This window comes from Stylophora pistillata, chromosome 8 (assembly GCF_964205215.1).
Source record: "Stylophora pistillata chromosome 8, jaStyPist1.2, whole genome shotgun sequence".
NCBI classification, from domain to species: Eukaryota; Metazoa; Cnidaria; class Anthozoa; order Scleractinia; family Pocilloporidae; genus Stylophora; species Stylophora pistillata.
The window spans coordinates 3,503,525-3,526,166 of NC_142526.1; the positions used below are offsets into that span (position 1 = coordinate 3,503,525).

Below are 22,642 nucleotides of genomic sequence, written 5' to 3' on the forward strand. Positions count from 1 at the left end.
TTTTTTTTTTTTATATATATATATCTATTTATTTATTTTTTTTCGTTAATGACTTATGTCGGCTTAACTTTTCGTCAAAACCTCCAACCAATACCATACTCCTTTAGAATACTTTTGTACATTGAAACGCAGAATCTGCCACGAATGCGAGAAGCAAATAAATTTGAAAAGGGATAAAATCCATTGTACAAGTCATTCGTTCCTGCTGAAAGCAGTTTCCGGCTGTGGCTTAGAAGATGTTAACCGGCACAGAACCCCAATTATAAACCATTGTGCCAATTATCTGTCATTGCCATCGTTATTGTCATTGTTATTGTCAGCGCAATTATTTTCTTTTCTTTATTTCTTTTCTTTTCGGGGGAGGGTACGGGGAAGAGGGAGGAAGGGAGGGTGGGGTAAAGTCTAATAAAGAACAATAATGGTTTATTCAGAGGAAAAAAAACATCGTGCTTTCCTTGTTTCATTGATTAAATTTCTTTCATTTGCAGTTATCCACACTTGCTGTATCAAGCAATAAGCCGTCAGATTATATATCGAATATAGTCAGAGTAATAAGTGCTAAGAACAGTAGATAGTAGATGAGAACTATATGAATGTTATCATTAAATTTATTGTTATTGCTATCATCATTGTCATCACTACTATTACTACTGCTGCTAGCATTCGACCGGCGACTGTTTATAGGAAGATCCAATTGCAGTCAAATTTCTCTTGTCTCGGTGGTCCGGAAATGACGTACACTCAATGTTAAGTGTTGGAAAGCTTCCATCATTATAGATTTGTATAGTTACAAAAAAAAAAAAAAAAATTCGAGTGCAATTCGGAATTTAAGTTCTAGATTTTTAAGAACAGAGGAGTGATCCCTTAGCGATACACGTGGGGTATATGAATGCTTCTGAATTTGGAAGTTATTTTAAATTACAAAAGGAATCATTCGATTGCTTGTCAATACTGATAAATGCAAATCGAACTCTACGCCTCAATTTCGGATTCTCGACCAACGAATATACTGTAGCTTTTGTACATATACTTTTAGTACAATTTATGCGATAATTTATGCGAGAGTTATAGTTATAGTGTTACACGCCTTCTTTTGACTCTTTTATAACTTTTAAGGGTAAATGTGTATTTTTTGTCTCTATCTGCAGATCTAGAGCCGATCGTAAGAAAAAATAAGAATGATATTCTTAACAACTGAATCGATCGACGCTAACGCCAAAGTTGATCATCTAAAAGTTGAAACGTTTCAGTTGTTATTTACTAGAGCCATCGCGTCTGTTCGAAGGGTGTTTGGTGCAATCTGCAGCTGATTAACTGCGCTCCTCTTTAGCTTGGTAAGGTAAGCAGCACAACAAAGTACGATGCTATTATTCCGAAGAGCTGAAGAAAGAAAGGGAAAGAGTCAGGCGAAATATCAGTCATAAATAATTCATTTATATCCTTAAAAAGTTGACAGATCTACTTGATGTTTTCTACGATTTATACTAACCGTTAAGAATAAGGACTTGTTGACCACTGCGACACCTCCTACTGACAAACCGATAGGATCCCCTTGCAAATGTGCCAGGAAAAGAGTCAGCTACAAAAAAAGGAGAAGGAAGAAACGAGGTTACCAAGACTACCTTCACCCATACGTGGTCTTTATGAAGATAAGTTTGGACTGTATAAAGTGGTGAAGGAGATCCAGAGTATGATACACTGCTAGAATGAGCTGACAAAACTAGAGGGAACTAATAGTAAGCTTCTGCTTGGCTAACGAAAGGGCAGAAATCCGTTAATAATTTTTTGCGGCAACTGAATTTCGAACCACCCGAGAGAGTCTTAGAACTCCTCTTTCATCTGCGCCGTATTATGCTTTCAATGTAGTGTGAGCGTAAATCGAAATTACAATTTCAATTCCGCAATTTTTATACTAACGGTTCTGAAATAATTACAAATTACTGGTTGTCCTTAATTTTACTCAAAATCATACAATTTCATGTGTACCATAACTGGTTACAAGTTCTTTCACTGAGTCTTACATCTAGAACAATTATTCGTTTCGATCGTGAAATCGTGATGTATTCTAATTAACTGAGTAACGCAATTCTTAGCGTTATTGTGGAGATTCCGGAGTATAGTGCATCGGTTACGTACCTCGGCGTGTTCTTTGAGGTCTTCGATGGACACGTGTGACTTTTGAATGGTTTCATAGAAACTGTGAGCCTGCAGATGTAACGATGGCATAGCGTTATGTTCCAAATACATGTCCTAAGTATATCTTTAACTTAGATGAAACAAACTCAAACAGGACGAACGAAAACAAGACAAAACACAACAGGAACAATCGTATTTCATAACTTCATAATCGGTTTTAGCAAACTATTGAACTACTGTTATTGACAATGGTGTAATTATATATCGAATCAAAATGAATATTTCATGGATCAAGGTGACATTAATTTCCACATTTAATTACTTGTGCTTTCCTCTTGATAAACTATTAAAATGATAAAAGAGAGCATTACGATTTGTACAGGATTTGCATAAGTAATAGAGTAATATTGCTCAGTTTCATTCGTGGTTTGCGCGCCTTGAAGATTTTTATTTTTTCTTGGTTAGGTGAGATTTGGTTGAGAAGAAAAACTTACCTTATCGTTCACTCGATTTCCATACAAGAACATGACAATCAATAAAGAAGATATACAGAAAGTCCAATAGAAATAACCGACAATCATGATGCGGTCGGTTTGGGCCGACGACTTTATGAGTTGATGGAAGTTGACGCAAATTAATGGAACATCCAATGTGACAATGACAAAAAGAAATGGCGAGAAAATGGCATTTGCCAATTTTACTGTGTGACACAACTTCAAATGCTCTTTTCTTAAGTGCGCGATGCTCAAAGTGTGGATTAACCTTTCAGAAACTTGTTTCTGGTAATTTGTGAACATTGTTTCCAGAAGCATACAAATGACGCAGAAAACTAGCACAGGGACACACCAAGAGAAGGAGCAGTAAGTTCCCAATATGAGTTCGAACCATCGAATAAAGGTGTTCTTTTCCCACGGTGGAAACACAGCTACGACACCTCCAGTATAAACGCTCATCGTAACAACGACGACAGAATTTATTGCTGCTGCAGAGCACGCTAATGCCAAGCCCTTGACTGCCTTCACCTTTATACCGTCTAGCTTAAGCTCTGGTGTTGCCTCGACAAGACCAGAAATGTACATATAAAATTTCGATTGCCTACTTTGAGAAAATGGAAAAGCAACTAAGAAAATAGTCGTGGCAGTCGCACATTGGATATACCAAACCGAGGAAATGAGTAAAAAGAAAAACTGATCCATCGCCTGGAACCCTAAGTAGAAATGGCTTGTCACTGCAATTAAAACGAGCAACCACTGGCCCAGAGCGACAAGAATGCTGTAAAATCGCGACACGCACCACGTATTTCGCATATTTTCCTCAAACACTGCCGTTGTGCCAAAGTATTGTCCTGTGAGTTTCATAACGAGAAATATTGGACGCAAGATCTCTGACAGCTGTTTGTGTAGATTTTTCACCATTTCTTCGTTCCTATGATATTCTTCGGTCGGGATTTGACTGCATTTACTGTCTCCCGAATCTTTGCGATGTCCTTCCATCGCATCAACTGATCTGTGAAACATCGTGTTTTCTCGAATCAGGACCGATTCTTACTAAATGTTATGGATCGGTCACCAGGTTTATCAGGCAGCTGTTGTTTATAACTTCTATTAGATGAGAGCTTGATCTTAAATCATAATTGCCGATCGGTAATTATACCTGGCTAGTTCATTAGTGGCTGTAAGGACCTCATATTGAACGAGAAAAACTCGTGTTATCCATTCATTGGGTCGTATTAGATGTTCTTTGTTCCTCTGCGCTATTGACAACAAATTGCAATACCTCCTTGTCATTAGAAAAATGAAAATGTCAAATAAGAACTAATTATGTATGTAAACAACACTCTTCGGTTTGAATGCTTCTCAATTGGGCAGTCGTCGACTTCACTGTCATGCCACTGTGGCTTTGTCATTTTCTCGTAATGTATAGTTTTGCTCACTCAGCTAACTCGAAGTTTCGTGCAGTGATTTCCGCTTCACCTAAACGTACACCATAAAAGCGATTATTTTATGCATCCTCTCATTTTTATTATTGTATTCTTTCATCATTAAAATAACTCTCTAATTTCGCAAATATTTAATTTAAACGAAGAGGTAGAAATCGGAGACAATATTTCATTAACACCAGATGATATGAGGATAAAGAACTACTGACAACATGACCGAGAAGTTTATGTTCCATCGTTAGCATACATCCCTTCAACTCGCTGTGCTGTAAAGAGGAGAATAAAGTGATGACCCAAAATCTCAATCGAGCAGTAAAAAGAGGAAGTGCACCAAGCTTTCCTGCGTTGTGTTATTCAGAAATTTTTAATGACGATCAAAAGTTGTTCTGAAATTGAAATATGCCTCGTTGCAAGACGTGGTAATTTTATGGTCACGATCGATGCCGCAACGTCGTGTCCCTTCTATGCATTAATTCATATAAGATCAAAGCACAGAAGCATAGCACTTTAGTACCGTACGACAGGCTTTTTAAGTAACTGAGTCATATACTCGGCAAGTTGTTATCGAAATATTCTTAAAGGAAATATATGTTCACTAATGGGAGCGCTCTACTAATAATCATAACTAGAAATAAGGTTTATTGTTTCATGATAGGTTCCTTCGTCACTAGAATAGCGAAAAGGGACAACGCAGTACAGAAGGGTAATACGTTTCTGGGAACCTTTGAAACCAGGAGGGAAAGAAAACAAGAGAAAACAAGCTTGTCCACACCAGGATGCCTAACCCAGTACCCTTTACAGGCGAGTTTGCGCATCCAAAATTGGTATTCTTGCACATATGCGGTGTGTGTCAAACACCTGCCATTGACCTTTCCTGCCTTCCTATCTGTCTCAAGAGACAGATAGGAGGAGATATCGTCATGCTTTTGGTAAGTAAAGAGCGCAACGGAGTTAGGATTGTAGTTTGATAGGAAAACCAACCAGATTCCTGAAAATGATATACTGAAGGGAGGAAGGAAGGAATTCTCGATGGCAGTAAAACCTCTAGCTTTTAGACATCTTAGAGCAACAGGATTTTTTTGACAGGATTTTTTTCTCTGGACAACATCTGCATTTGCGGTTTTGTTCCTTTAATGGAAAGATGACTTATTGAATAAAACTAACTTCGTAGAGTTTCCTCTCTCGACACCGCCATTTAATTACTTTAAACAAAGCGCAATCCTCTCAAGATTTTTTCATTCAGCGACTAGTACTGGTAAATATTCTATAAGTTGACAAGGAAGAGTTATTTTGAAGTCAAATAGTACCATTATTTATATTAGTCTTGAAACAAGTTAATTAAAACAGGTGTGTCTCACTGATTTGAATCCAATTCATAGATCAACCGCAATTTTCGCTGCCCAAATAGACCACTGCATTAACTTTAAGCAGCTAGCTTTCTCAAGGAGTAAAATTTTAAAAAAAATTCTATCTTTCCGAAAAATTTGTCTAAGATAAAATTGCAGTAAGCAAGAAACAAACTCACCTTTTCATGGACCTGATTCCCAAATGAAAACAAAATCAGCAACAACACGATTACGAAGAGAGTCCAGTACACAAAAGCTATGATGGCAATGCGGTCGGTATCGCCCCGCACAAGTTGATAGCTGTTGATGCAAATTAATGTTGCATCCAATGAGATGATGGCACAGAGGAGCGGCGAAAATACAGTGCTGGCCAAGTCCACAACCTCACAAAGCTTCACGTGTTCTTTACGCACGTACGAGATGGTGAAATTGTGTATGGATTCATTGGAGAGTTTATTTTCTAGGGTTGAGAACATCCTCTCCAGAAGCATACAAGTGATGCAAAACATCAAAACGGGCAAGAACATGGCGAATGAACAGAAAAATGGAATTACTACCTCGGCAACTCGAACGAATTTGTGCGCAAACAGTTTCCATGGTGGGAAAAGAGAGATTATGCCACCGGAACGCATGCTGAAAAGGCCAATAATGACGGTATTGGCAACTGCTGCAGAAGAAGCAAATATGAGGCCTTTCACCGCCTTAGCCTTGATACCCTTGAGCTCGGGCTCTGTCTCTACAAAACAGGAGAGAAATTTAGAAAATCTCGATCGCTTGTTCTTAGAAAGAGGCATCATGACTAAGCAAATAGTTGCACCACTCGCACATTGAGTATACCAAACAACGGTCTGCAGTAAGAAGATGAATTTGTTCATGTCACTCAAACCGATATGACAGTGACTTGTTACAGCGAATACAATAAGCAAATACTGACTCAGAGTGACAAGAGCGCTGTAGAAACACGAAAAATTCCATGTTCTCTGCTTATTGTCGTCATTGACTGCTGTTGGACCGAAAAAGTGCCCTGTTAGCTTCATGGCTGTTAAAGTTGGGCGGAGGATCTCAGATAGCTGTTTACGAAGGTTCACCGTTGACCTTTCGTACTCTTGACATTGCACGGAAGGGATGTTATTACCACCGAGACTTACATCTCTTTCATTAATTTCTAGCACTTGAATTGAACGTTGCGGCATAGCGTTGCTCTCTCGATCAATAATTTCTTCTTGATAAATGGATCACGTACCGTTGACGTTACTAACGTTGTTACTTTAACATACTAATCAGGTGAAGCTTACAAACAATGATTAAATAGAGCTGGGAGATTGTGAAATTCTGAACTTCTTAAATATGTTATTAATTATACATGTTTCAGCGATGTAATCAGTGCCCTTGAATATTTCTTGTTTTGACAAAACCATGCTGAGTTCAGATTGAATCAGTCACGTTTGCAGTAATTCACTCCGCATCGCTTAATTTTCGGCGCTTGAGCCAGCAGATTTCATTTTCATTTAGGAGGTCAAGCCAAAAAAATTACAGATATATGGCGATATGATTTCTATTTTTCTTCTAATTTTGGCAGAAATGAATATCTTTAAGCTCTACCATGTATGTGGACGGGAGCTTTCTGGAATAATATTCATCCCACAGGGCTGATTTTGAAAACAGTATTTCGAAATTCATTACAGAGCAGTTTAAATCGCCTATAGTTGAATCATCAAATTTTTCTATTAATTCAAACAACCTTCCATTTGTTTTTTTATTTTTTCGTTATTGACCTACCTAAAAAATAACACTTTGCTAATATTTGCCAATCGATGGCGTCTATGATAAGTGTTTCTCCAAACTGACAGAACTAAAGACAAAAAAAAAGCAATTTCAATTGAAAAAAAAATCTGCTGCTGTGGTGTTACTGCAATTATTTAAATTCTTTAGAAATTCCCATGGAGTACGTCAAAGCACTCCTTATGCATGACAATATATATGTTTTCTTCTTTCCTTCTTTATTTCCTATGGATTTTGTAAAGGTAAAAGCTTGAGGTCAAGTTTTCAAACATTGTACACACTACCAACCTATCAACTATATTAGAAATAAATATTTTTGCCGAAAAAAATTGCAATTTAATAAAGTAAGAATACGATGAATATATGAAGTTCATAAATTTGAACTGCGGTTATAGATACGTATGATGCAAGATCCTCGCAGTAGAGAGCGCTATTTATGCAACAATGAAAATCAGACCTGAAAAAAATCAGGCCTGTACGGCATTCGAACCACTGACCTCTGCGATACTAGTGCAGCGCTCTACCAATTGAGCTAACAAGCCAACTGTTAGCAGGCCGTTAAGTTGATTCGTAATAAACCCGTGATGATAAATCAGATGCGATGAATATATGAAGTTTATTACGAATCAACATAACGGCCTGCTCCCAGTTGGCTTGTTAGCTCAATTGGTAGAGCGCTGCATTAGTATCGCAGAGGTCAGTGGTTCGAATCCCGTACAGGCTTGATTTTTTTCAGGTCTGATTTTCGCTGTTGCATAAATAGCACTCTCTACTGCGAGGATCTTGCATCATACGTATCTATAACCGCAGTTCAAAATATATGAACTTCATATATTCATTGTATCTGATTTATCATCACGAGTTTATTACGAATCAACTTAACGGCCTGCACTAGTATCGCAGAGGTCAGTGGTTCGAATCCCGTACAGTACAGGCGTGACTTTTTTCAGGTCTGATTTTCGCTGTACGTTGCATAAATAGCGCTCTCTACCGCGAGGATCGTGCATCATACGTATGTAAAGTAAGAATATTATCATCGTCAATTTTTGAATTGTGATTACAATATTTTGCCATGAATCAAAAATTAACCAATGAAGCGCATGGCAAGTATCCTTCAGAAAATGACTGAGAACAAATCATTGAGTAGGTCTGCAGCAGTTGATATTGTCCTTGGCTGTTTCTTTTTCATACAGGCGATATATCCTATTAAAAGAGTCCATTTTGCGGTCAGTTGTATGTGTCAGCACTTTCACGCTTTGAGTTATTTTCCTGTTCCTTTTGAATGTTCCAAACTGTCATTAAGCAACTGCCTCGACAAGGAAACATTTCGCAGTATCTCGCGCGAAAGGATCTGTTAAGCACCCCATATATCACTGGGTTGATTGCAGCACTTATCGAAACTAGGAAGACATTGATGAGATACACCTTCCTAGGTAAGGAGTGATTTCCTGTTACAGCATCCGTGAACTCGATAGTGAAAACAGGGAGCCAACACAAGGTGAAACCCAACACCATGGCAAATAGCGTTTTAGTGATGTTTATTTCTTCAACGCTCAGTCTTGGGTTTGTGGAGGTTACTGAAGAAAAGCGTTGTCGATGCTGCCGTACTTTCAAAAACACTTTGGTGTAGCAGAAAGTTATGACAGCAAATGGAGCAACGACATTGACCAGCCCCAAGATGCCAGTGTAAATCTTGTCTGTGGCGGGATGATGGAATTCTAATACGCAAGTAATCTTGCCAGAATGGAAATGAAAATAGCCCCAACCTGTAGCAAGAGGTAGGCCAAGAAAAAACGCGGCGGAGGAAACGACAGCCAATAAGGAGAATCCAACGAAATTCTTCTTGAAAATCTTGCGGAATAGCCATGGTTTCACCACTCGGCAGTACCGATTAAAGGCTAACAAAGCTATGGTCTGCAAAGACACGAATGCTAAGAAGAGCACAGCGAAGCCATGAAATCCACATACAACCTCCCCGTATCTCCATTCACCCAAGAGCAATACTCCCCAGACGAGAGGCATGCAAAATGCTGCCATGAAAACGTCCGATATGGCAAGCGCAAAAATATACAGATAGGTGACGCTTCGTAAACTTGGATTTTTGTAGAAGATCAAGCAAACGAGGATGTTGCCTAAAAAGGCCATCAGGTTGATTATTACATAAATTGTCGTCTCTGTAATGCATTCGGCTGTGTTTCTTGCTGCTAATATTTTTCTGAGGTCATCGTATGGATTTTTCTCAGATGTACCGTTGGTTACCATTTTCCTAGCTGGCCTCCTTTCTCGAGAACGCTATTGAAGGAAAACATGAAATAAATGTTACTGTCAAAGTGATAAATATAAATACAAAGAAATCAAGCCTGGACATATGATAGATCCAAAATGATAACGATGAAAACTATCAACAAAGACTGGGTCATTTGAAACACGAATGTTCTTCCGATATTGCTAGTGTACGAAAGATTTGATAAATTGTTATAAAAAATCCCACGCGGGATTGGACTAATCACTGGATGATTTGGAAACGTCCAATACAACTGCTCGTTGGTGCAGAGGATTAAGTCAAATCTTAGCTAATGATCAGTGGAAATGACACGTAAATGAACTGAATCATGCTCAACAGAATGACAGCTGCGGAATTAATGAGGAGTGAGGTATGAACCATTAAAGTCCATTACAATGCTGGTAATAAGTGAAGTGACCTTCTTATCTCTGTCATTACTCAAATTACTGTTTCTCTCTCTCTCTCAACATAGAGTATTTTTTCCAGCCCTTAAAATCTTCGTTATTTTTCACAGAGACATTTAGAATTTTCGTAATCATTTTAATTAGCAAGCGTTTGAGGACAATTTCGAAAACGAGAAACGAAGAGAGAAAGGCAAAGAAAAAAGTAGTCACGTAGTACGTATGGACTTTGAAGGCGCTAGACTAAAGACATGCTCCTGTAGGATAAATTTTAGTTTTAATTTTTGTTTCAAAAACCTTTTCTTTTCTATTTCTGGTTTGCTGAAGAAGTCACTATCACGGGAGAAATCGCGACTGACATTTGCACGCAATCACTTCAAGTGCATCTTACAGTCCCATGTTCCCTAATTTGTTCATATTTGTTTAGTGAAAAAAATTTAGCTATCTCTGGCTTTGTTGACAAAAAGTTATTGTAAGAATGATAAAATTGACTAAAATTCAATTTTAACCCTTTTTTAAGTCAGATGTTTAAAACAGAATATCGGCAACTTTCATTTTTGACGACAAAAAGTCGAGTAAAATAAAACAAAGAAATTATAATGGCTTCTCCCGACAACATGATAAATAATGGATTATCTATTTAAGTTTCATTTCCTGACATGACCCAAGTGCACGTAACTACCAAGAAAAAAAAGACTAAACGACTTTGCTGGCTCCGCTTTCTACATCGAAAATAAATAAAAACTTTCCTTAGGCGTCAATTTACGACAAACTGTCGGCTACCATTCAAACACCTACATCCGTCCATCTAAAACCTTTCCTAGTGACAAACGCATGCAAAATTATTCGACCAGCCACTAAAAAAAGGTATCTTGGAAAATGTGATACAACGATATCATTACTTTATCTTTTATACTTTAGTATAAAGCACATTATTAGTTCTATATATCCCCAAATCGTAAGAATTAAGAAGCATATAGCTGAATCATAAAAGATACATCGTCTGAAAATTGTCTTATCTTTAACTGACTATACTTTCGCATTTACTTAAGCGCACGAAAACCGAAATTGCTTCCCTTTCTATTTTCAAGCGGACATAACTGGAGTGAAAATTATAAAGAAGAGAAGAAATCAAACAAAGAAATTTATGGTCACTTGGCTAAAGGTCTCTGAGCTTTGAACTTAGTAAGATGTTGGCGTTTGCCTCTATGTTGTGAAAAGGGGAAAATCTTCTGCATCGTTTTAGAATGGTGTTTTATCAATATTTCTGTTAACCCAGCAATAGTTTTATAAAATCAAGACTAGTTGTATGCATACGGGAAGTTACTATTTAAAGTTTTATTCCAAATGGCCCAACGAAACCTAATAACTGACGATAACTTGACCAAAGACAAAATTTACGGTAGAAAACCCTGCTTCTTCCTAAACACACCTTTGAAATTAGTCAATATTTCTCATTCGATTCTTTATTCGGTCAAATAGTGTTCATTAAACGTAGCTCACAAATGAAAGATTATGTGTAAACAACAAAGTTTATAGAATCAATGGAAAAAAATATTTCAAATGGGCCTGTCACTTCAACCTAAGCTCTAGTCTAAGGATTGACAGCGCATAAAAAACGCCCTATTAACATTAACGATCATGTGTTTGAATTTTCTTTCAGTTCTCCTACAACTGAATTCATTGGGTTGATAATATACAGATGATACAGAAAGAGCTTAGAACCGCACCTCAATAACCACAAGTTTGTTGTCCACTCTTTAAGGCCAAAGCGAAGGGAACAGACATATTACACAGGGCCGACCAGAATTACAAGCGATGTAAACTATTTTTATAGTTCCCCGCGGTAGGTTACGTGTTATTTCCTTCGCAAACTGCGACACGTAATTGTACAGAGCAAATACAAGGAAGTTATTTTAATTGCTTTTTGCCTTATTTGCATGTGAGATTTTTTTCGCTAAAAGAGTCATGCAGCTGTCCTGGAACTGAATCCTTTGATATAAAACTTATCAGATAAATACTAAGCCAAGCTTCAATTAGATTAAAAGAGGAGATGTTTAGTTTCCTAATCATAGAAATTTCTTCCTGTGTTGCGATGTAAAAGACAACTTTTCTTTAATTTTTTTTCTGTTTCACGGTGATGCACCGATTTTGAATGTCAAATGCATGGGTATATGAGCCGCTGACCACGAAGTCGGAAATAGGAATTGGAAACAAACAACAAAGGCGCTCCCCAATCGACGTTGAGGAGCGTCCGAATGGATTTAGGAACCGGAATTTGATATCAAGTTTCGAACATTCAATCATATCACGCTAACACATATTAGTTTTTCATCAGTATTAACTAATTCACTAGTGAAAAGTAATATTTCAAAAGGAAGATCACTTAAATTTGAATCTTCTCTGCGATTAGTGCAGGCGGAAGTTTCAATAACTTTTTCCAAATAAACTGTGCTGTAAATATTGTTAACAAGCTTCGTGCAAGTCCTTTAATTTTGCTTTGTTTTGTTTTGTTTTGTTTTGTTTTGTTTTTTTTTGTCAACGTACAGACGATGTCATGGTTATAATGATGGTACTGAGAAGATAACGAAAACCATGAAGGAAAGGAAAAAAGAAAAACAAACAAACACAAACAATAGAGGAAGAGAAAGAGAAAGCAAAAATGAGATCGAAAGTTTTCTACTCGAGAACACCAAAGCTTCTTTTAACTAGATTGAGTCAACTGAAGTCCTCTTTCTAGGAAAAATCAATGAAAAGCTGTAGGAATTGTTATTAATTACAGGGGGGCTTAAGAATTTTAAAGAAACGGAAATGAAAGCAAGGCGATTTAAAAAAAAAGTGGTCTAAAATCATGGAAGTACGACTGATGATGACTCCCGCCGGTGAATCAATTTGTTTTAACCCTGAATGTGATCAAAAGATATAACTAGATGGTATTGAACATAACGAAAACTAAATGGCATTGGTGCAATCGTGTCCGCGACCAACGGATTTCGATAAACTTTTAATAAAATGAACTAGCTCAACTGAACGTGTTTCTGGAACTCTGAGGGTACTGAAAGTGTCACTCGCTACAACAAAAGGTAAAAGCTTAACTTAGAGCTCAGAGCATACCTGCCGAGAACAAATCGAAATCAGATTAAAGATCTTATTAAAGGGTTATGACTGAAAAAGTAATCTGTTCCTTTTTGTCTTTCAGATATCTTTCTGTGAATGTAACAAATTTAAAATACCGAAGCAGAGACTTAATACTCGTTAGAAATACATGATGGCAGTTTCAATCGGGAAGAGTGACCACATGTCCTTAATCGATTATGAAAAAAGAAAAAAAAAAACGAGAAAAAACAAGTAAAATTAAAATGAATAAAGGCTGATAGTTTCTAAAGAAACTGTTTGGCACTGCGTCGGTGGGGGTAACGAAATAATTTGAATATATCAACAAAGTTGAAATGGTAAATTGGCCACCGTTACGGTTATAAAAGCTGACGTTGAATGTGATAAAACGGTTATAAAAGCTGGTAATAATAAGTAAAATTAAAGAAAGGATGCTGAAACATTACCTGAAGCTTTGCTAATTACTTTTTGCGTTCACTAAATCTGATTGCTAGCTAGAGGAAAAAGTTAATAACAAACAACTAAAGGTAATGAATGTCACCGAGTAAACAAATTCGAATGACAGTAAATCCCTTGGCAATTCATGAAGATTTTAGTCTGAATTTCAGGCGTCTCTTCCCTTAAGGGAAGAAACGGCTGAAATTCAGACTATGAAGATTTGAACATGTTCCTTGGCGCAAGCAATTCTCTGGAATCTATAAACCAAGGATTTCAAGATTTTCACATAACGCAGAGAATAGCAAATGGAAAAGTCTCGTAAAACACTATGAACTTAAGAGAGTTTTCAGTCTAAACCCAATAAATCGATCGTAGAAAGCACATCAAGACAAAAAACGCACATAGCTGAACTTCGAACCCCACAGAAATGTATTTTTTGCTATTGTTACATCTCTTTTCTCAGGCGGTATGACACAGGTTCTTTTGTTCCCAAACAAAATCTTCACATACGCGTGCTATAGTTAACAAGAATTCAGCTGAGCGAGGGTAAATAGTGGTGCATGAGTATTTACTTATGCTGACCCGCGAGGCAGAGAGGTAAATAACTGCCACTGTACGTTTTAGGAAATATAGCACTCAAAACCCAAACCTTTTGGTTCCTGTAAATATGCTAAAAGGTGGTCAGAAATTAATTTCTTGACACGCGAGTTTTTTCTCTTCGGCTGCCCAGCTTAGCCTAATTCTTGCTAATGAGTTCCGAACCAGCCAATCAGCGCTCCTGAAGAACACTAATCACGTATACCTGTGTGGTATACATATACAATAAATATATCTTATTAACCAAGGGCGAGGGTCGTACAGGGAGAATGTCGGCCCGAGGTCTTGAGCGCAGCTCGGTCCGTACAAAAAAGACCGTGGGCCGATATTCTTCCATTACGGTCCCGAGCAAGCTTGGTTAATAAGAGATTTATTATACGACTGAAGTTCAGAGGGACACAAGTGCGGTATCATTCGGGACCATTCGGGACAGTGTCCGGTCCAATACTTAGAGAATATTGGACCGGCAATAGAGCATTTTGATTGGTTGATTTTAGTTATTGGCCCTCTGACTGCCCGAGTCGTGTAATAATTAACAACTGTTCACCGAAGTGGAGGTGGTTAGTGGTGGATATTTACCAAGCCGCGAAGCGGCGAGGTAAATATCCACCGCTAACCACCGACACTGAGGTGAATAGTTGTTTTAGTATATACTAAAACAGTGAGATAATATACACCACCAAAAATTTATTTTAATTCATACATTCCAGCAACGATTCCAACATTTTCCCGGGAGTAACGATCCAACGCGGCTCGGATCGCGGTAAGTGATTTTTTGTTGTAAAAACTGCCGTCACGTTTTTTCGCTGACAGATAAAATTTCCTAAGACATTTGTTTAGCTCTGGTGGCGACATTTCTTCAAATGCTGTCGCAAACTCTTTCTGTATTGGAAACCATTCTGTAAAAAATACCATTCAACTTTGATTTTCAAGTGAACAAGTGAAGTTACGCAAGATTAATTTGCATTTGTAAACAAAACCTTTTTTATTGGTTTTTATCGATAAACTCCCGGTTACCATTACCTTTAAACACGGCCAAACCAAATTTAGTCCCTTTCTCTGTGTTTTCAGGGACTGCTTCGTCGTTATTTGAGTGATTTATTCGCTTGTCGCGCATGCAAACCGGCATGCCATTTTTTCCCGAGTTGCTAAGAGGTAAATAGCAAAGGATATTCGGAGTTTGACTAGCCAGTCAGAACGCGCCTTCAACGCTATCCACCGTTTTAGTATATACTAAGTGAGAATATTGGCATCTTCTTGCCTATGAACAACACCTATCTTGCTCCTTGCTTGCAAACCATTCATAAATTACACTTCACTCTCTCCTGACAACCTCTTTCGATCATGAACCACTGCAAAAAGCCTTTCTGTTCCCCGTTCAAACACTGTTACAAAACTCTTGTAACTGACGGCGGCCACTTTCTCGAGCGTACACCTCCTTCAAAAATAGTACACTTTATCGTGTTTTTGCCATATCATTGCTTCCCCACAAGAGCGAATCTATCATCATCACTGCCATTCGTTTCGAAACAAAATACGAATGTCGAGTTATTGCAGCTTGCAGTGAAAACAAACCTGGTGACCTTGAATTCATATGTCATCGCAAACATTTTGACTTACTTCTAAGCCTGACGCGGAACAATAACATTTTTGTCCAAAGGGTCTCAGTAATTATAACGGATGATCGTCTCGATCAGAAGATTAGGTAGCCTACTCTTTCTTTCGGAACGTTAATTAGAAATATCAAGAATTCTTTTAAAGAAATTGCGTATGCATTTTTAAATACGTGAAACATGAAATACCGGCTAAATTAGACTAAACGATAAATGATTGAAAGTAACACAAATCAAAGACATCTAAACCTGCCCAAAGCTACCGCAATTTTTGATGGAGAACTTTCTATGAAGCTGTACTGGTCCAGTTTTTCTTACTGATTATTGTGCCTTACTTATGTCAAGTTAACGCAGCCGAAACTATCCAGTATAAATGTGTTAAAATTAGTCTACCGGTCAGAGGGTATGTGGAATCTCGCTCTTCGTCTAAAAGAAGCAGTAGCTGGGCAGTAACAGATTTAGATCAATAAAATCAAAAATCAAATTGAGTCATAAGATGATAAAAGAAAAGCGGGATTGAATGATTACGTAAGCAAAGCGAAGAACTCAAAACAAGAAGTATATAAGATCATGGAATCATAGTCAATCCAAAGGAACTGCTCTTACTGAGAGGTATTGCAGCATTATGCAATTGAAGCACTTACATGCTGGTCTCACTGACTCTGTCTTGTATTCAAAGACTCTAGAAGTGTTGCCCTCCCCGACCAGTTAACAACAAATCAGTGCAAATTATCCAGAGTGACCAGCATCCAGCAGCTCGAAACTCCCAACCATTTCTCAGTGTTTATTTTGCATCACATGACTGGGTAATGTGTGTCAAATGTAAACAAAACAGTCTGATAAAAAAAACAGTCGTGTTGTCACGTGGAACTGAAACGATGGATAACCGATATCACATTGTACATTTTGAAATATGCACCCAAAAAAACATGGACAATGCAAAAAGGTTAACTGAACAGGTTTTTATCTGCTGGGAGAGAGGGGACTGGGATACCGGCATGACCTAGGCGATATCCTGGCGCAAACTCCTTGGAAGTTTGGGGTTGTAATTTTTCATTAACATTTTGAAAGTAGAGGTAACAAACTTCAGCTTGGAGACCGAGTGTTGATGGAATGAGAAGAGTGACGGATAAGGGAAAAGAAATGTGCAGATTATGAAATAGAGACGTAAGAACATTTGATGGAAAAAGCAAAAATGGGGGGAAATAAGAGATTATACACATTTCATAATCTCTAGGCGGAAGAAGTTGAAACTTTCGTAGATGTCTATAAAATCAGAAACAACGTTAAATTTCCAACTCTCTCTAAATTCAACTATCGGTACCCGAACCCGCTTTCCTTAGAATTTCCGTTGACATTTTTGTTGCGTTGCGTTACGTCGCATGCACATGCATTACGTTAAGCATGCATGTTAGCTTGTTAGTCGTTAACCACGACCCTTAAAAGGCGTAAGTTTTGTTCTATTCTGAGTTTTTCTTCTCCCTTTTTTAGTTATTTAGCTAATATGAATGTTTCCACAGTTTTGACAGTTAATTAAATTTGTTCAAGCCACATGGTCTTAAGTTTTACAAGCTATTCATACCCTCGCCGGTGCAGTACCGCCGATGCAGGCATTTATACAGCGCAACAAAGGATCAACTCGATTGATATATTTCTGTGATATATATACAAAACATAAGGCGTGTGACACACTAATTGTCATTTTATGTTCCTATAACAAAGGCCAGTGATTAGCAAATGCAAATTAGGTAAGAATAACTTCACACGTAGCAATGCACAATACAACAACACAACATTGTTTGGTGGGTATCTTTAGTTTACTTAAAATTGACGCAAGCTTGAAAACAGAACTGTCGGTCAAGAGCTTCTGATTCGTCTCAAAACTCAAGGGAGTATCTCATTCTTTCCTCGCCTGTACTTGTTGGACTCAGATTATGGTGCTATTCGTGGAATATCTATGTCCAGCAAATGTAATCTTCGCGTCACTGCTGGCGTTTATGATTTATCTGTTGATCGAATTATACCAATTGAGAGGGATGCCACCTGGTCCCCGATTAACCAGTCTACCTTTCATCGGAAACCTGTTTAGCTTTGATTTTGATGCGACGACCTTCCAAGATGCTGTCGCCAGGTAAACACTGTTTTTTCTGCAGGTCAATTATGTTCCTCTGCATTAGTTTTTTTTTTTTTTTTTTTTTTTTTTTGATAGAGCGACTTGACCCCACCGCAAACAAACTTCAGACTTGCTTAAAATGTCATCGACTTACTTTCTATCGATATAGATTATACGATGATTACATGAAGTTCAATTATTTTGAACTGCGGTTATAGATACGTATCATGCACGATCCTATCAGTAGAGTGCGCTATTCATGCAATAGTGAAAATCAGACCTGAAAAAAATCAGGCCTGTACGGGATTCGAACCACTGACCTCTGCGATACAAGTGCAGCGCTCTACCAATTGAGCTAACAAGCCAACTGGGAGCAGGCCGTTAAGTTGATTCGTAATAAACCCGTGATGATAAATCAGATACGATGAATATATGAAGTTCACATATTTTGAACTGCGATTATAGATACATACGATGCACGAGAAATCAGACCTGAAAAAATAATCAGGCCTGTACGGGATTCGAACCACTGACCTCTGCGATACTAGTGCAGCGCTCTATATGTATCTATAACCGCAGTTCAAAATATATGAACTTCATATATTCATCGTATCTGATATATCATCACGGGTTTATTATGAATCAACTTAACGGCCTGCTCCCAGTTGGATTGTTAGCTCAATTGGTAGAGCGCTGCACTTGTATCGCAGAGGTCAGTGATTCGAATCCCGTACAGGCCTGATTTTTTTCAGGTCTGATTTTCGCTATTGCATAAATAGTGCTCTCTACTGCGAGGATCGTGCATCATACGTAAATCTAGATTATGGCGGCGTGCATAATGCATAATTGTGCAGCGAAAAGTTAAAAACCGTTCAAGTGGAAACGAAATAGATTGTATGTTATTAAAGGTTGTACTGTAGAAAGACAAATCGACTTAGAGTAGTTCAGACTCTTGAACTTCCCACCTTAGAAAAAGATCGGGTCATCCTCGGTGTAAAAACCTGACGAGGTTTTCTTTGTTTCATGAGGTATATTGTGTTGCTATACGCTATTGTTTTTAATGTTTTGCTGTCTTTGTTTTACGTTACTCGTGAGCTTTACAGGTTTTTACACCAAGGATGAGCAAAAAGATCTCGATAACGAAGCGGTGGGAGTGAATATTACCTTCGCCGCCTTCAGACTCCCTTCCCCTGCCGTCGACTCTGACACCAAATTAAACATGGCCGGTGAAATAAACGATCGTGCGCTTCTTAACGTTAACTCGCCCTAACAAGAAGACGCCTGCACTGCTGGCTAGGCGTTGACTAAGAATGAATTAATTAGGTTTCAGTGATCATAGTGATTAGCATATAAAGTTATCATTCAAGGCTAATTGTTGTCATGTTGTGATAGCTTGCGAAAGAATTATGGAAGACTGTTCTCCTTAAAGCTCGGAAGCTACAAATTTGTTATTGCTGGCTCAACAGAAGCTGTCCGGGAGGTACTGGTAACAAAGTCTTCCGAATACGGTGGAAGACCTAAGACCTACAGTTTGAAAATGTTGAGCCTTGGTGAGTATTCTGTGGGATTCTTTTAGGAAGGCTCATCTGTTGCAATCTTTTTAGTAATATCAGAGGCCAAAAGTATTTGCTTCTCTTAGTCATAATAGACAAAACGCTCTACTCTCTCTCTATGAAGATCTAGATTAAAAGCATTTCTCCTTTTCTGATTCTCTTCAAGAAGATATAACTTGATGTTTTTTTGTATTGTTTTTTTTTTTGTTGTTGTTGTTTTGTTTTGTTTTGTTTTTTGTAGGATGTGTCTAGTGTCTGTTCCATTGTTTATTCGTCCGTGTGTGCGTATTTAAACATTATTATTATTATTACATTTATATTATAGTTGTTATCATATCTATTTTTTGTTTTTACGATCTCGTCTATGTTCCATTAATAACAGTTCACACACGATTGCCGTGTTTTTAGCTCATAGTCACAAGCTCCATGGTTACCAAATAAGCTTCCCGTCAGCCAAAAAAATTATATGTTCACAAATAAATATTCCAAATATTTTCTGGAAAAATAATTATATCTATCGTGTTTTGATTCTTTCGTTAGGCTTCAAGAACATAGCTTTCAGTGACGGATTGTCGTGGAAGATTCATCGACGTATCCTTATCTCTGCCCTAAGACAACACATCTCCAATACAGCCGTAATTGAAGAGAGAGTGACTTACACGGCTTCGAAACTTCTGCGGATTCTTGAGGAACAGCACCAGAAGGACTTCGATCCCGCCGATTTTCTAAACCAGTGCATTGTGGAGGTCCTGGGACGAATAATATTTGGAAACGGTTGGGATCTTAGTGATCCTCAAATTAGTAACTTAATCCGCAAAAACGAACTCGGTTTAAAGAGCTATAAAGAATTTCAAGCCATAATGTTCCTGGACTTTTTCCCCTTGAGCCAATTATTTCCTTTCAGTTCGCGGAAAAAAATATTCGACATATTTCTTTCTACTCTGGAGATCATCCGCCTTAAGTTGAGAGAACGAATGGCAACTTTCGATCCTCAGGTACCCGGTTCTAATTTGATGGACGCCTTACTGCATGCCCAGAGGGAAGCTATGGAAGAGACCAAAGAAAACAAGGCTTCCCTTTTCTCTGAAGACCATCTGATCAACACCATACAAGACATGTTTACTGCTGGCTACGAGACTACTGCGCATGCACTGACATTTGCGTTGGGCTATCTGGTCCAGTACCCTTATTACCAATACGATATTCAGAAACAACTGGATGACGTCGTTGGTCGACATCGCATGCCACATCTGGAGGATCGCCCTAGACTGCCTCTTATCCATGCGACTATAATGGAAAGCTTGAGACTAGGCAACGTTGTACCCCAAGCGTTACCTCACCGAGCTGTAGAGGACACTTCCCTTTGTGGTTATCGAGTCCCTAAGGATACCATCGTGTATCCGGATACAGAAGGAATTCACCTTGATCCTGCTTGTTGGAAGGAGCCAAACCTTTTTAACCCTCATCGCCACCTTGATAAAGATGGGAATTTGATGACGAATCAAGGAAATTTTTATCCCTTTGGAGCTGGACGCCGTGTGTGTCCAGGCGAAACTCTTGCTAAATTGGAAATGTATGTTATCTTGTCTTGGATGCTTCACAAGTTTACATTTCTTCCGGAGGAAGGCAAGGGCTCACCTACGATTAAGCATCTAAGAGCAATCACTCAGTATCCAGCTCCCTTCAAGATCAGGGCTATGAAGAGAAACTGAATGGACGTCAGACTTCAACAAACTAGACGCTCGAGGAGCGTTCACTCGGGCTTCTTTTATAGCCATGGCATTTACACCAAACACGAGTACAATTGTAACATAGCTTGTAAATTCGAGAAATCAAATTCAATTGCGCGAACGTGCTTCAGTTTCCCTTTGTGCACGCCGGTGACTTAAGCAAACATATGCCTTGCGAAAATGTATAGAGTCATAGCCCTGGTATAATAATTTAATTGTTCAAAAACTAACAAAAAAAACACACACTTGTTTTTACCTAAATTATTTAGGTAAAAACATATGCCTTGCGAAGAAATCTTTTTCTCGCGAGTGACTTCAGCTTTTTTCATTAAAAAACAGGAAAAACTTCCGCTAAAAAGTTAAACTAGACATGGCAACAAGCGAACAAGCCGATGAGGATCTGCCTACTTTTTCTTTGGAATGGAATTTTTAACTCCCGAGAAAGAACCCAGAAAAAGGGAAAACAAAACAATCAACGGTTTCATTTCGTTTCGCAACTCTTCATTTCCACACATGAATTCACCTGTCAGCTTTTGACCAATCTGAGACAACATCATGGAGGCAGAGCGAAATACTTTTCCGAAACAAAATAAACAACGCATTGAAGCGTACGAGAGGGAATTTCTGCCCTTTATACATAAAATACCGCGTTGAAAATGTTATTGAACAATTGTTAAATAGGGATTATGTACGAAATACCAAATCGTACTTTACAAGTATTGAACCCAATAAAGCCAGCAACAGAAACAGGATATTTAACAGAAGAGCTAAGCTTATATAACCTTACTATTTAAGTTGCTTCTGCAAGTATCCTTATCCAATTCGCTGTTGTTAGCGCCACCTCGAAGTTGTGTTCACGAACATTCTTGCTTTTTTCAGCAAGTAAGGTGTTCGTCTCAGCATCATAGTTTGTTGTTAAATCGGCCGTCACAGTTTTGCCAGTATTTTCGTAGTTTGACCCCACATATGGCTTATTTGTTATCTCGTGAGAACTAGTATGAACTTTCCACATTTGGCTAGCTTTCAAACAATGAAGTTCTTGGACCGGACCATTCCGAAAACACTCGACATCACTTAGCGTGGGCCAACCGCGAACAGTGTGTGCGTTTGCATTTGGGATAAGCTTAAAGGACAGGAATCTTTGCTAAGCGGTCTTCAAAAAACGCAGAATTCTATAAATTACGTTGTTTACGAAGAGCAAGCTTAGGATAACACGAGTTGTCGCACTCTCATTCCCAGTTTCCGCGCTTACCGCAAGGAACGCCTGGGACCATGACCCCCCTTTTGGCGACCAAAACGGCTTGCATTTTCAGACTCGGGCTTTCTTACAGAAGCCCGAGTGAAAATAAGAAAATGTTTGCTCAAAATTCCAATTCAACCTGGAAACACTGGACAAGAAGAGCCATCTCGTGGATTGCTCACAGCTGAATTTCTAATGAATGTTATTTTCCCTCCCATAATTCATTTAACAATAACATCATGACCTCAACAATTACCCTCAGTAATCGAGAGGAATTAATGTATAGAGTCATAGCCCTGGTATAATAATTTAATTGTTCAAAAAACTAACAAAAAAACACACACTTGTTTTTACCT

At 38.2% G+C, this 22,642-nt stretch overlaps 3 protein-coding genes, 1 long non-coding RNA gene and 1 other non-coding gene across 9 annotated transcripts; 2 read left to right on the forward strand and 3 right to left on the reverse strand.

The window, feature by feature from the left end:
* Positions 1 to 403: 403 nt before the first annotated feature.
* LOC111342600 (uncharacterized) lies at positions 404 to 6,672 on the reverse strand. 2 transcript variants are annotated; one of them, XM_022949696.2, is made up of 4 exons: positions 5,601 to 6,672; positions 2,137 to 2,205; positions 1,490 to 1,579; positions 404 to 1,380 (listed from the first exon to the last, which is right to left on the reverse strand). In XM_022949696.2, exons 1-4 carry the CDS (start codon positions 6,612 to 6,614, stop codon positions 1,327 to 1,329), a joined length of 1,227 nt encoding a protein of 408 aa, XP_022805431.2. In that variant the 5' UTR covers positions 6,615 to 6,672; the 3' UTR covers positions 404 to 1,326. The 2 variants fall into 2 exon arrangements, with proteins under 2 accessions (XP_022805431.2, XP_088587072.1); XM_088730946.1 differs by lacking the exon at positions 5,601 to 6,672 and adding an exon at positions 2,631 to 5,589.
* A 732-nt stretch (positions 6,673 to 7,404) lies between these two features.
* Positions 7,405 to 19,088, reverse strand: LOC111342609 (histamine H2 receptor-like). Of its 3 annotated transcripts, none has more exons than XM_088730948.1 (2): positions 18,928 to 19,088; positions 7,405 to 9,495 (listed from the first exon to the last, which is right to left on the reverse strand). In XM_088730948.1, the coding sequence occupies exons 1-2, from the start codon at positions 18,982 to 18,984 to the stop codon at positions 8,431 to 8,433; spliced, it is 1,122 nt and encodes a 373-aa protein (XP_088587074.1). In that variant the 5' UTR covers positions 18,985 to 19,088; the 3' UTR covers positions 7,405 to 8,430. The 3 variants fall into 3 exon arrangements, with proteins under 3 accessions (XP_088587074.1, XP_022805443.1, XP_022805442.1); XM_022949708.2 differs by lacking the exon at positions 18,928 to 19,088 and adding an exon at positions 16,295 to 16,438; XM_022949707.2 differs by lacking the exon at positions 18,928 to 19,088 and adding an exon at positions 11,619 to 11,761.
* LOC148724465 (uncharacterized) lies at positions 10,785 to 12,361 on the forward strand. The gene is made up of 2 exons (XR_015990874.1): positions 10,785 to 11,053; positions 11,552 to 12,361. It is a non-coding gene; the product is annotated as an uncharacterized LOC148724465 (long non-coding RNA).
* On the forward strand, positions 17,439 to 21,798 carry LOC111342598 (steroid 17-alpha-hydroxylase/17,20 lyase-like). Of its 2 annotated transcripts, none has more exons than XM_088730942.1 (3): positions 17,439 to 17,781; positions 19,156 to 19,313; positions 19,857 to 21,798. In XM_088730942.1, exons 1-3 carry the CDS (start codon positions 17,585 to 17,587, stop codon positions 21,026 to 21,028), a joined length of 1,527 nt encoding a protein of 508 aa, XP_088587068.1. In that variant the 5' UTR covers positions 17,439 to 17,584; the 3' UTR covers positions 21,029 to 21,798. The 2 variants fall into 2 exon arrangements, with proteins under 2 accessions (XP_088587068.1, XP_022805430.2); XM_022949695.2 differs by having other exon boundaries at positions 17,677 to 17,781; positions 19,230 to 19,313.
* On the reverse strand, positions 18,056 to 18,128 carry Trnat-ugu (transfer RNA threonine (anticodon UGU)). The gene has a single exon. It is a non-coding gene; the product is annotated as a tRNA-Thr (tRNA).
* Positions 21,799 to 22,642: the final 844 nt, after the last annotated feature.

What these genes read in the sequence shown, in the direction of transcription:
- LOC111342600 (XM_088730946.1), bottom strand. Translation starts at nt 3,653, where the DNA reads ATGTTTCACAGATCAGTTGATGCGATGGAAGGACATCGCAAAGATTCG. An exon ending in GAAATCGAGTGAACGATAAG is followed by an intron (nt 2,206 to 2,630) that starts GTAAGTTTTTCT and finishes TTACATCTGCAG; the next exon opens with GCTCACAGTTTCTATGAAAC. An exon ending in ACCTCAAAGAACACGCCGAG is followed by an intron (nt 1,580 to 2,136) that starts GTACGTAACCGA and finishes CTTTTTTTGTAG; the next exon opens with CTGACTCTTTTCCTGGCACA.
- LOC111342598 (XM_088730942.1), top strand. Translation starts at nt 17,585, where the DNA reads ATGGTGCTATTCGTGGAATATCTATGTCCAGCAAATGTAATCTTCGCG. An exon ending in TTCCAAGATGCTGTCGCCAG is followed by an intron (nt 17,782 to 19,155) that starts GTAAACACTGTT and finishes ATGTTGTGATAG; the next exon opens with CTTGCGAAAGAATTATGGAA. An exon ending in TTTGAAAATGTTGAGCCTTG is followed by an intron (nt 19,314 to 19,856) that starts GTGAGTATTCTG and finishes TTCTTTCGTTAG; the next exon opens with GCTTCAAGAACATAGCTTTC.
- LOC111342609 (XM_088730948.1), bottom strand. Translation starts at nt 18,984, where the DNA reads ATGTTTAATTTGGTGTCAGAGTCGACGGCAGGGGAAGGGAGTCTGAAG. An exon ending in GGAGTCTGAAGGCGGCGAAG is followed by an intron (nt 9,496 to 18,927) that starts GTAATATTCACT and finishes TTCCTTCAATAG; the next exon opens with CGTTCTCGAGAAAGGAGGCC.